General features: G+C 51.3%; 1 protein-coding gene across 2 annotated transcripts in view; it reads right to left on the minus strand.

Moving 5' to 3' along the window:
• PACSIN2 (protein kinase C and casein kinase substrate in neurons 2) overlaps positions 1-13,519 on the minus strand; it is a 135,874-nt gene that overhangs the window by 36,560 nt on the left and 85,795 nt on the right. For both annotated transcript variants that reach the window (XM_023257563.2, XM_045062472.1), the window contains exon 2: positions 3,210-3,347. In XM_023257563.2, the coding sequence (XP_023113331.1) occupies positions 3,210-3,269 (60 nt within the window). In that variant the 5' untranslated portion in view covers positions 3,270-3,347. The remainder of the gene's footprint in view (positions 1-3,209; positions 3,348-13,519) is intronic.

A 13,519-nucleotide genomic window follows, 5' to 3' on the forward strand; every position in this document is an offset into this window, starting at 1 on the left:
CAGCATGCAGAAAAGGTTTCTGGAATGACCCACTCCAGTGAGTACCTTTCAGCAGAAAGGAGCAAGACTGAGCATGAGGACTTCTCCACCTCGAGACCACAAGGCTGTGCTGAGATTTGTACAGGTCTGTGGTCACATCAGCGAGAAGACACCTTTCGTGGGCAAGAGCGACCTTGCTGGCAGCTTGGAGAGATACACGCAGCTGGCCGCGTGCACCTACGCCACTCAGAGCCCGACGGGGCGGGTTCACCCTGAGTGACCGCTCCTCCCTTCAGTGAACACCCATCCCGGAGGAGGAGGAGGTGGGCAGCATGGAGTTATACAAGCTGAAAAGTGATTTCAGAGACAGCATCACAAGATGAGCCGACCCTGCCTAGAAAATAAATCGTTGGCCTTAGCATTCCTCGGGCAAAAGATGTTCTTGGCCGTGGACGTTATCGCAGCTAAGAATTTAACAGGGAGCCTGAGAGCTTCAATCAGCGACAGGACCTGTTAAAGCCACTCGATTTAATATATGCTAACACTATATACTGGCAACTTTGACCTTTTTTTTTTAAAGCAGCAGTTGAAGGCTTCTGCAGTAGCCCTATCTGTAGATCCCTGATGTCTCCAGAGCAGTTTCAGCCATCGACTGGGAACTCAAACGATGCCGCCAAACGCATCCTGCGGGAACAGGTGATGTGCTGTGTGCGTGCTGACCCCCAGCTCCCACATCGGAGGGACAGAGCTCCCAGCCAGCACTTGTCCTGAACCCCCTTTCCACTTTACACACGCTCATTCCTGGAACCCTCACGACAATACTGGGATATAGGTACCATTTTTACCCCCATCTTACAGATTGGGCAATTGAGGCAAAGAAAAACTAGTAACTTGCCCCAAGCGCCCCCACCCTCCACCCCTATGTAGTTAGTGACGAGCCAGGAGTCGAGCCTAGGCCGCACCTCTGAAGCGGTCCCGGTGCCTCTCCTGGCCTATGGCTCACAAGGCCCAGCCCGCTGTGTGTGCCGACCTCTCTCTGCACCGTCATCCAGCTCAAGGCAGGTGCTGATTAGTACCAGACGGTAATGTCACCACGGTTACAAAACAAAAAGTTTCCCCACAGCTAAAGGATTCTGTCTAGTTCGGGTTCAGGGTCGAAACTAACGAGGACCTGAGTCCCCACCAGACGCACCCGGTCTCACCGGAGCTCACGGGAGGGCTCTGCACAGCCATCGCTGGCTGGCCGTGAGCTGGCAAGGCCACAGTCTCCCTCCCGGGGGCGAGCGAGACCCGTCTGCCCGTGAACCTGAACCTGCACGGGGGGGGGGGGGGGGGGGGGGGGGGGGGGGCAGTCCTGAATTCCAGACAAACGCTGCTTTATCAGTCCTTCCTGGCAAGGTCAGCTCACCACCTGCACTGACAGCCAAGCCACCCCTGCCGCCACCTGGATCTGACCCCGAAGACAGGGCCTATCTGGGGTACGCTCATCTCCTCCCCCAGTTCCGGCCGGGAGAAGCCAGCGCTGTCCCGGAGGCACCTCCAGACCGTATTCTGTAACTGCCTGTTCCAACACAGCTTCACATAGTCCACCACGGACGCCCCACAACCCCCACGCCGTGAGGACATTTCCTAACAACGCCAGGAAGCCACTGCTGCGGCGGCCGGACTCAACCGCGACTCTGTCGTCACCCTGTCACTCTTAGGGCCTTCTGAGGAATGTTTCCTGAGGCAGGTGTACTTCTCTGGCTACTGAAATTTGAGCTCTGGCCTGGATACCCACCAGGGAGGCTGAGGGGTAAGGACTCGGACTGTCCCATTTCCCACTGGAGTCTCACACGACCTAGCACGTAGTAGCTGCTCATGAAACACAGACTTTTCAGAAGATGAAGTATTCAGCTAAAAGTCAATAATGACCTTTTGGCCAACACATAGGAAAGAAAGTGTTAACAGAACTTTGAGTTTCTTGCTCACGTTTTGTAACACCGGGCACCTGTGATCAACGTCTCTACTAGACAATAATATCAGATGGTGTTTGTTCTCAGACAAAACGATACACCTACTCAATCTCCGTTTATAAAACTAATTCATCCAAGTCCCCAGCAAACCCCAGCGCTTCCTCCTTATATCTCACGCCACTCGCGCCTCTGTTGCCTGGAAAGCACCCACATGGGTGCTGACGTCTGTATTCTCACTTCATCCTGCAGCTTCCCCGAAGGCCAGTATCCTCTCTTTATTTTTTTAAGTTTATTTATATGTTTTGAGAGAAAGAGAGAGAGAGAGCGCGCGCGCACAGGTGACTGCGTGCACGCCGGTGGGGAAGGGGCAGAAAGAGAGGGAGAACGAGAATCCCAAGCAGGCTCCACATTGTCTGACATGGGGCTCGAACCCACACGCTGTGAGATCATGACCTGAGCCAAAATCAAGAGCTGGACACTTGACTGACTGAGCCACCCAGGCGCCCCTCACCCCCCCTTTAGAGATGAAGATTCTGAGGCTCTTATCAGTCAAGCCACTTGCCCGAAATCACAGCTAGCGATGGCACAGTCGGGAACAGAACCCGGATCTTTCTAACTGCAAAGCCGGTGCTCTCTCCACTAAGCCCACCGCTGCCTGGAAAGTTCCAGGGGTTTTGCCCCAAGAACAAAAATGGACTTTCCTTTAAGCAGCAGGCAGAAAAAAGTAAATGGGCTCAGGAAGAGTGACCTCCAGAGAAAACAAAACTCCCTCCCCCCCCCACCTCCACAAAATTTCTAATCAGGGAAGGAGTTCCTCATGGGCCTAGACTCACGGGAAGATGCTCTGACAGCTCAAGGCGGCTTGCTCAGCCCCCTAGACAGCCTGCACTGTCCCAGCATGGTGTCACATCACCGCCGTCCACTTTTCCACACACGACTCAGAAGCCATGCGGCCTCTCCTCTCGGGCCAAGCCCCGCAACGAGCATACACAGAGCCAAGTCACAACAGGGCTAAGCACGAAAGCGAAGGTCCGAGAATGGACACGGCGCTAAGACCCTGACAAACGCTGCTTTATCAGTCCTTCCTGGCAAGGTCAGCTCACCACCTGCACTGACAGCCGAGCCACCCCTGCCGCCACCTGGATCTGACCCCGAAGACAGGGCCTATCTGGGGTACGCTCATCTCCTCCCCCAGTTCCGGCCGGGAGAAGCCAGGCCCGTCAGGCACCATCGGCCTGCTCTCCGCACACGTGAGGAAGCAAGCGTGGGCATTACCTCCCAGAAGCTATCGCTGGACACTTCCACTCCAACGGAGTCGTCGTAAGCGACAGACATCTCTTCGGACAGTGAGGGAGCAGCGGCCGATGCTTAGCGCAGAGGTCAACTTCAGATGCTCAAAATCCGTAGACAAACCTGTCAAAGAAAAAGCACGTCATTGTGGTTTTTAAATTTAAAAAAACAATGTTTTTTAACATTTATTTATTTTTGAGACAGAGAGAGAGAGAGCATGAACAGGGGAGGGTCAGAGAAGGAGGGAGGCACAGACTCTGAAACAGGATCCAGGCTCTGAGCTGTCAGCACAGAGCCCGACGCGGGGCTCGAACCCACGGACCGTGAGATCGTGACCTGAGCCGAAGTCAGACGCTTAATTGACTGAGCCACCCAGGCGCCCCTTAAATTCTTAAGGTAAGAAGCAAGTCATGGCCATCACACGACTTCCATATCCATTACTGCCTTAGTACAGAGCAGTCTCAAACGTTCCCTTTAGGTGAGAGAAAATCAATAAACACATATATATGCATGTGTTATATGCCCGTGCGTGTGTGTATTTCGTATTAACAAGCGAACCTTCTCAACATCTTACTGAAGAGCTCAAAGCGCTTTCTGGAGAACAGTTCGTGTTCTCAGATCAACAGACTGATAACCTTACTAAACAAGCTTCCTCGTCGCTTGGAGAAAGAGAGCACGTGTGTGGAGAACAGCGAAAGCAGGCAGAATTCCTGCATCTCTGGACTCGCCCTGCCCCAGCCTGTCCCACCCACCGGGCAGGACTAGGCCCTGCGGTCAGACACGAGTGGAAGTCATCTGCCGTGGCCACCTGACTCCACCCCCAGGCTCCCCCATGTTTCACTTGTGTTGGGCAGTGTGTCCCCAGCCACTGTGTTGGGCAATGTCACCTCAGCCACTGAGGCCCCAGATCAGACCAGTTTATTCTGATACCATCAGTGTGAAGGTCAGCTAGAGTAAAGACAAACAGGCGAAAGTGACCACTTCTGGGTCATGAGGCGGCGTTCTAAACCCAGGCAAGGGTGAAGGCGTGACTAACGCCCTGCTAGAGGGAGGTGCCACGATGTTCACAAGCACAGACCACAGCGATGTATGACCCGTCCACGGCCACGTGAGACTCGCTGGCTTCTTGGTGAAAAGTTGACTCCGCCCTCCTTCCCATCACCCTGTGTCCAGATCACACAGCCAGAGTTCTGGAACTTCCCCTCAAGACCAGAGTCAGGAGTCCAAAGCTTCAGCTTCGCTGGGGGAGGGACCAGGCAGGATGGGGTGGATGCAGGGTGACCCACACTGCTACGCCTCCAAGGTACAAGACTTCGTTCTGGACCCTTTTCCATATGCTACCACATTTAATTCTTACAACCCCCGAAGCAACAATCCAGAAGCGTGGTAAGGAACAGGAACACGGGCTCTAGAGTCAGGCTACCTGGGCTCTAATCCCAGACCTGTTACTCACTAGCTGGGCAGTAGTTGGCAAGTTACCCAACCTCTTTGTGCCTCAACAGCCTTATCTGATTATGGGACGTACATCACAGAATTACAGTGAGGGTGAAATGAGGCCAGACACACAGAGGCAAACAGTACATGGTCCATGGTGAGCGCTGTGGACACAGTAAATTACAATGTAACATCATTAGATAGTAATAATTACCACTATCATTACTTTTGTCTCCGCTTTACAGTTGAGAGAACTGATGCTCAGGGAGGGGACGTTAAGTAACTTGTCTACAGTCACCCAAGTCACGAATGGCGGAGACAAACATCTGTCAAGTTTGCTACGGTAATGTTCTCTCCATCACACCAAGATGTTTTCGAAGAACAATCCGAAGTTTAAATAAATCTGGTGTCCTATAACCTAAGACTAGTGGCTATTAAAAAGGCTTCATGAGGGGCGCCAGGGTGGCTCAGTCGGTTAAGCGTCCGACTTCAGCTTGGGTCATGATCTCGCGGTGCGTGAGTTCGAGCCCCGCGTCGGGCTCTGTGCTGACAGCTCAGAGCCTGGAGCCTGTTTCAGATTCTGTGTCTCCCTCCCTCTCTGCCCCTCCCCCGTTCATGCTGTCTCTCCCTGTCTCAAAAATAAACATTAAAAAAATATACATGTATTAAAAAAAAAAGGCTTCATGTGATGGATGTCACAGCTTCTGAAGATGAACACAGCACTTGTACAGCCAATAAATTCAAAGAGCAGATGATGGTACTTCAAAGCCAAGTGCTCCAAGTTCACGCACGCTATAACCAGGCGGTTGCCCGGGCGCCACGTGCATACACTTCCTGACAGCATGCCGGCTGGACCTCGCTCCAACATCACAGGGCAGCGTGTGATTTTAACTCCAGGGTATCAGAAAGGCCGACCGTCTTCTCTGGCTGGGCCCTGGTGCCACGTCCCACAGCACCCCCATCTATGCAATCGTGTGCTCTTGGCCCGGGCCCTCCTGGGAGCACGTCAGCCCATGTTTGCAGTGGCAGAAAGTCTTCTACCCAGGCCAGCCGTCTCTGCTCCAGGCTCCTCAGGAAATATCTGGGCTTTGGGCTCAGGCAAGTCTCAAAGTGGTCCAATCCGGCCGCTGGCTAGGCTGCCTGGCCAGCTCCGGGAACAGCTGCAGGGAGGAGCTGCAGGGATCTGGACGGAGAAGCAACTCGATACCTGAAGAGCTCAGCCGGAGGGACTCAGACTCGGCTGGGGTTCAGCCATGGTGTAGACATAAACGGATGGTCAGTTCTGCCTGAGATTTATTAAGAGCCTATTAAGTGCTGGGAGCCAAGAAGAGGTTGCCACTGGGCTCACAGCACAAAAAGACACACTTGACTTCTAGGGGCCAGAACCTGAATCGCCAAGGAAGAAAACCAGGTAACAGTGGATGGAGTTGCAAGGGCTTCAGAGAGGAGGCATGCTCTGAGCTGACCAGCAGGAACAAGGCGAGTCCAGCTCTCCTCGCCCGGGCCCCACACTGGCAACGTGGTGATGCTCCCTCACTCCAGGGTCCTGAGCCCACCCTGGCACTGCACTAGCCCACTGTGACAGTCCCCAGGTGACTGCGGTCCCGGCACCAAGCTGACCCCTGGCCTCAAGGACAGAGCTTTTGACATTTCACGATGAAGTATGATGTCTACTATGCGATATTTTAAAATATCATTTTTTAGGTTAGAAAGTTCCTTTCCACTGTAATTCTTCTAAGAGCTGTGATCACAAATAGATGTTTACGTTAAGACTGGCTTTATTTTCCCTTAAATGTTTGGCAGAATTTGTCAGTGAAGTCTCGTGGGCCTGAAGTTTTCTTTAAGCACTTTTCATCATACGTTCTAGTTAAAAGGCAGAAGACTATTCGTATATTTTCTATTTCTTTGTATGTTGATTTTGTAACGTTGTGGTTTTATAGGGAATCCAGGCGATTTTTTTTCAAATTTATTGGCATAAAATTGTTCATGTTATTCCTCCTATGATCACTTTAAAGACTGAGGGAACTGTAGTAGCGTCCCTCTTTTCATTGTTGACATTAGGTTTTTGTGCCTTTTCTCTTGATCAGTCTCATCAGAGATTTATCAATTTTCATTTTTATTTTCCAAAGAATCAACTTTTAGCTTGCTTTCTTTCAGCTGTCTACTGAATATCGGTCTTCATTTTCCTTGATCTCTTCCCTTTATTAATTTCCTTCTTTCTACATCTGTGGCTTCAAGTTGTTCTTTTTCGGACTCTGGATATGGAAGTGCAGCTTATAAATAAGTTTTCTTTCCTCTCTTCTCACATACGCATTAAAAACTATATATTTCTCTCCAAGTATAATTTTAGCTATTCCACAATCTCATTTATTTTTTGTAATAGTCCCATGAGGCAGGTATCTTTATTCCCTTTTCACAGATGAGAAACCGAAGGTCAAGTAAATTGTTTAAGGTGATAAATGGTGAAAAATGGGGGAGATTATGACTCAAGGCGAGGTTCTGTGGTTCTAAAATGCCAAGTTCTTCCTTTTACAGTATGTTACATATAATTAGCTGTTTGTGGGTATGATACTATGAAAATACCAAGAAAGTAGGAGTGCTTTCCTCCATGGGGTATAGGAAAAGCTAGAAAGGGACTGGCAGGCAGCTGGGCTCTGCTCCTGGGTGCTAGAGAAGGGCTTCCTATCTATAAGCGGAGAAGGTGGTCAAGATGGCTCAAGGGAGACCAGGGAAATCTCATTCCCTGGGAAATCCGTGACTGGTGATTTTACGAAACAGATTTTGCAAAAACAGAATCAGCTCCCAGCCTTCAGGGCTCACATAAGAAATGTTCTCCTGACCAACAGAGAGATTCATTTTTTTACCACCAGAATGTGACCAGCGCCACAACTCAACAAGGCACAACGATCAGCCACTCTTCCTGGCCCAAATGACCTCCTGAGTCACACCAGCCATACCCGGGCCCACAGATGGTCTGGAAGGGACTGGAAGAAAGGTGCCCAGAAAGTATCACGTGGCCCAGTGACGCCACGGTCATGTGTCAATTTAAAATTGGAAAGAGGGGAAGACCTGCCATTATCACCTATTCTTGGTGAGCCTCATTCATTCATTCATTCATTCAACAAAGATCTAAGTTTCAAGAACTGAGTTTATTGGGGCGCCTGGGTGGCTCAGTCGGTTGGGCGGCTGACTTCGGCTCAGGTCATGATCTCGCGGTCCGTGAGTTCGAGCCCCGTGTCGGGCTCTGTGCTGACAGCTCAGAGCCTGCAGCCTGTTTCAGATTCTGTGTCTCCCTCTCGCTGACCCTCCCCTGTTCATGCTCTGTCTCTCTCTGTCTCAAAAATAAATAAAACGTTAAAAAAAAAAAAAAAGAACTGAGCTTATTAGTGCCGGGAATGCAAACGGCCCATGAGCTAGACCTTGGTTTCTTTTAAATGAAACTGAAAACAACTAAACTGGACTAGACCAATGGGAAAATTAGGGAAGATCCAAATGTGAAATCTGTCAAATGCAAACAGAAGAAATATTCTTTGCCTTTACAGAGCTGTAAATAAAGTGAAATTGGTAATGAATGCATGATGGCAATCAAAATAAAGTCTCATAATGTCTGTTCTACAAATTTACATGAGACAAGAAAAAGTGATAATACCCGATGTTAAGGGGTCTCAGTGTACCCATCGGCTTGGGCATCCTTTTTTATTTTTATTTTTTTAACTGTATTTGCAGCTTCGGAAAACAAAAAGAACCCAGGTTTCCGCAGAGAACTCAGAGAAGAGTCCGGCAGAGAAAGGAAAGGCAGGAAGAAGGATTAGCCACAGCTCCAGCGCTCACAGACAGCACAGGGTCTGCTCTTCCCAGTGTGTTTCCCAGCATCACTTCGTTGTGGGGGTGGACACGTGTGTGAGCGCCTAGAGCTGCAGACAAGCAACTCTAAGGTAAGAGGAGAGGCCCCAGGACACAGCCCGTGCTCTAAGGAAAATGAGATTCCTGAACAAAAACCCCTAATGTCCACCCCGACACCGGTGCTCCCTTCCAGTGTGGACGCTCACTTGAGCATGCGCCCTCCTGAGTGGGAACCAGTTGCAGACCAGGCCACGCCCAGGGAAACCAAGGCCACCGACGAAGGAACCAGAAGAACTGGCTAATGCTACCACACAGGTGTTCAATAACTATCTAAGGATTGAATGATACCCCCAAAGTAGGCTCTCTCGGCCAAGGTTGGCCACGCTTGTGTCAAATCAAAAGGTGAGGACTCAACCCGGCCCCTGTGACTCCATGCAGTCCGACCGCAGCAGGACACCGGTCGTCCAGCCAGAGTCGTCCCCAGCTCTGGAGACCCTGTGTGGATGGGAGGCCGCTCCCTCAGAAAGGGCGCCTGAGTCTCAGGGCTGTCGCGATAGCCTAATCAAGGCTATCAAGGCTAGTCTAATACTGACACCCAAAGCATCCCCAGTGGTCCTCAGCCTGTCAGGGGATATCACTCAGATTTTTTGTTCACACGCAAACGTCCCTAGCCATAAAAATGAATCTGGTTTTAGCACGCCCGGGCTGAAGAAAAATGTAAGTCGGGGCAACTGAGGCCTCTGAGGACAACGAGAGAACCGCAAGCCTGCTCCTCCAAAAGGAGATGGGTCAGGCGAATTTCCTGGTTCTGCCTCCTTCCTTCTTTCAGGGTCCGGAGCCAACCTAAGCCACGACTAAGCTTGAGGATGTGCTACAGAACACATTGACCTCTGAGGCCAAAGGGTACCGAATACCTCCCGAAGTATGTTTACTGATGCCAAAAGCATACAGTGTGTATTTATTTATTAATTGGGTGCTTCTCAAGGGGAAGGGGAAGGTCCCGGGGAGGCAGCGAGTATCTCAGCTCCGACCCTGTGGACTCAAGTCGTCGTCCCCTGTGAGAGCCCCACCTGTCCTCTAAGGCGGGGACACCACTGGCGCCCTGACCTCCCGAGGTATGAGGAGGCTCAGGGGAGGTAACTGATGCAGGAGAACTCTGGAAAAGCGCAAGGTGACAGACAAATGAGTCAGTGCCGCTCTTGCTGAGGATGGGACGGAAGCGAGCGTGTCTTCGGTATATGCCACCCTGTCCAGCACCCAGCAGGGGACTGATCACTTCTTCCTGAAGCAACTGAACCGTGATACTCCGCCGTAAGCTCTGAACAAACGCTACATGCGCTCCCGGCCAGGTCTACCCCTGGGGTACACTATGTGCCCAAGTCACCACAACAGGCTTTCACGGTCCAGCCCAGTGACAGGAAAATGCCAACAGAATGCCAAACAACGGATTCCGAAATGAACCTCTGGGACGAGGTAGTGTATGCTCAGTTATTCTTGACTCCTTCCCATCACAATGGGAAAGACAAAGAGAAGACAATATGTTCCCCGTGTATTTCTTCGAACCGTCTTTCTTTCCCCCAAATCACAACAAAGCAGCTGGTTCAAAAGAGGCACACACACGTCTCCCTCCCTCCCCACAAGGGCCCACGGAGCAGGCACGAAGACACGCGTAACACCCGTAACCCCGCAACGTCACAGCAGCAGGCTAGAGGACATGCTAGAAACTAGCAGACAGGTCTGGGCCAGAAGAAAACCAGCCCAAACGCCAGGGTGGGAATGAGCCTTCCCAGGGTAGGAGTGCCAAGCCCAGGGCCGAGAAATGCCAAGGGAGGGGGGGCCCTGAGGGGCAATCACAGGAATTTTTAAAACTGCATTTGTGACCAGCAAGCCTAGACTCCCTTCAGGGAGGCCTGCCTGGGAACCCAGAACAGGTTCCTACACATCCTGTTCTTTTTTCATAAACATGAACTGATAACCAAGGGAAGGACCAATGGCAGAAGAGCCACAAAATAAACAATAATGAAATAAAAACCCAAACCATGAAAAGACCAAGATCAACAGGACAACTTTCATTTGGAGCTGATCTCTAGGGAAAACACAGATACTTCAGGGAATGAGACAGAAACTCTAAGGAACTCTGATAAGACTTCTCCAAGAAAGTCAAGGCTTGCTGTAAACAGGAACAGGCTGCTATGAAAAAGGAGCAATCAAGAAATAAGATTTGTTTTCTTGATTTTTAGGAACCTTATTACCAAAATTAACATTTTGATGGATAGTCTGTATAACAGAATGACGAAACTATGGCTGAAGCTAGTGACTTCGTGGATGATAAGACCACAGGCATTTCCTATTACATAAAACAGGACGAGAGAGAGACGTAAGCAGGAGGCTGGTTAAGGGACAGGAGGTCCTACAGGCTGGGAGGGGCCAGGAGTCCCAGCACGTTGCTCACTTACCCCTCACGTCTAGCACCCCCAGTGTTGCACGTCAAAGGTGCTCAGCAAAGACCTGAGTACGAGAGGAACAGGTTTACAGCCTTCCCCTCCTCTCTTTCCAAGGCCCCTGGGAGGAAGGTGGCTCTGTGGCAGTGACCTGTGGGTCGTCAGTGCAGTCCGAGGCAGGATCCCCCTGGAGACCCTCAGATTCCAGCTGCTCAAGAGGCAGGACAATGTGCTTCTGTCTGAGACCTTGTCTGTCCCGCAAAGGTGTATCAGCAGCGAGCTCATGACTCAAAAGCAAGGAAGTCCTTGTAAAAGGTTTTACAGTGTAAAAATGTACAAGGGTAAAGTGTAAAGGTGTACAGATCATCACCCCCTCTCCTCCCCACCCTCTTGAAATGCATATCCGTGGCCCTCCTCACGTGTCCTGGGCACACAGTAGGCCCTCGATAGTCCCTCAATAGATATTAGCTGAGTGCACATGCTAAGAAGCACTTGACGAAGATCTGAGAATCCGGAACCCAGGAACGACTGAGGCAGGGGGAATGCTTCCAGATCTCTGGCTTCCAGAGACTTCTGCCACTGACGTTTGTAAACTCTGGTGAGTCAGAGCCACTCCTAAGACGGTAGGCGGTCTCAGAGGTTAATGGAGGTGGCCGAGGGTGCCCTTGGCCCAGGCTGGGAACTGGCATAACCTTCTCCTCTGGGCCTGATAACAGGTATCAGGTAAACAAAAAATACAAATTACAGAAGTACATCTAGCTCACTCGAAATGCCTTAATCTGCTCTAAAAAGGAACAAGAGAACGGGTCATTAGGCCAAAAAGCTATTACTATAAAGCAAGCACAGTCAGAGTGAAGGCACCATGTTTCATCTCCCCTGAGAGTCGGCCTGGCGGGGACGGGGAAGAAAGCCCCCTGCAGTCCGCTGCAGGACCCGGAAGGAAGGTGTCGTCGCCGCTGCCTCCCACCCCACACTGGCCTGCCCCGTGCTGCCCTGCAGGCCTCTCAGCAACAGCACACGCCAGACCTAGGTCGGTTTCTTCGTTATCCACGGTGGGAAATTCTTCACTCACTGCAAAGTGACCACAATTTCTCCTAAGCCATTATCTGGCCCAGAGTGAGGGGAGATTCATTCCCTGAGGGGCAGATTCACTCATTCAGGCCACGAGCTGATGTGTGCATACGTACCATGTGTCAGGCACAGCGGCTAGGTCCCCAGGATGCAGCGGTAAATGAGACGGACACAGTCCCGGCCCCTGGAGCCGACACCCTAACAGGACATACTGGCACGCAGTGAAGTACAAACGGCCATACTGTGAGGGCACGTGGGCACGCAACGGACAGGAGAGAGGCTTTTCCAGAAGAGCGAGGGCAGCAGCAAAGGCCCCACGAGTGCTGGGCCTGTTCCAGCACCCAGCACGGTAGGAGCCCACGTGCGTGCCCGAGGCAGCACTGAGGTCGGCAGGGATGGCCTGGCACCACTGGGGAGCTGCATGGAACGCAGATCCCTCCGTCTGAGCGACTGGTTCAGACTTCGAGCCTCAAGTGCCTCTAAGACGCGCTCTCGGAGAGCAAGCGATGTGAATGCCCGGTCATCTCAGATCTGTCCTCGTGTGTTGTCACATGCCTCTCAACGCGTGGTGTATTTCACAAAAGAGGAACATCTGGCCTTTCACCCAACTATCTCCTCTAAAGCTTTATCCTACAGATAAATTCACCCAAGAGACAAATGCAGGTATTCACTATGGTGTTATTTTTAATAGCAACAGAAAGAAAGAAAGAAAAAAACAAACCCTGAAAACCTCTGACTGTCCGTCAAGAATCAAAGATGCCAGTACAGGGGCGCCTGGGTGGCTCAGTCGGTTGAGCGTCCCACTTTGGCTCAGGTCATGATCTCGGGGTTCATGAGTTCGAGCCCCACGTCAGGCTCGCTGATGTCAGCACAGAGCCCCCTTTGGCCTCTCTCTCTCTCTCTCTCTCTCTCTCTCTCTCTCTGCTCCTCCCCGGCTCATATTCTCTCTCTCTCTCTCTCTCTCTCTCTCTCTCTCTCTCTCTCTCTCTCTCACACACACACACACACACACACACACACACACACACACAAATGACTAAACATTAAAAAAAAAAAAGATGCCAGCAGAACGGAGGAGAAGGAGGGAGGGGACAGAGTGTACAGACATGAAAGATACCCCCCACACCAATCGGAACAGTGGGCGTCGCGTGGCAGACAGAGTCCGAGCCCACTGGTATTACAAACTTTGGTGGGTGCCCACCAAAGTGCACCCACGCACACAGAGTCCCAGCGAGCTCTCTGACTTCTCTAGGGGTGCCTTGGGGCCGGGAAGGGACTTTGCGGTTTTCCCCCCAATCTTCTAAGCGATTTGAAAATTCTGACTATGGGCAGGTAACACCCTTAGAATAGAAAAACTAGTTAATAAAAACACGCCCTTTTGTTTCATTAACAGCCTGTGTCGGAACGAAGGCCAGTCCCCTCTCTGTACCGCGTGGCTGCCCCGCACCTTCGAGAGAAAGGAGGTCCACGTGCACCCCGAGGACTGACCGCCCCTCCTCACCCACC

The sequence above is a fragment of the Felis catus genome, chromosome B4 (assembly GCF_018350175.1).
Source record: "Felis catus isolate Fca126 chromosome B4, F.catus_Fca126_mat1.0, whole genome shotgun sequence".
Taxonomy (NCBI): Eukaryota; Metazoa; Chordata; class Mammalia; order Carnivora; family Felidae; genus Felis; species Felis catus.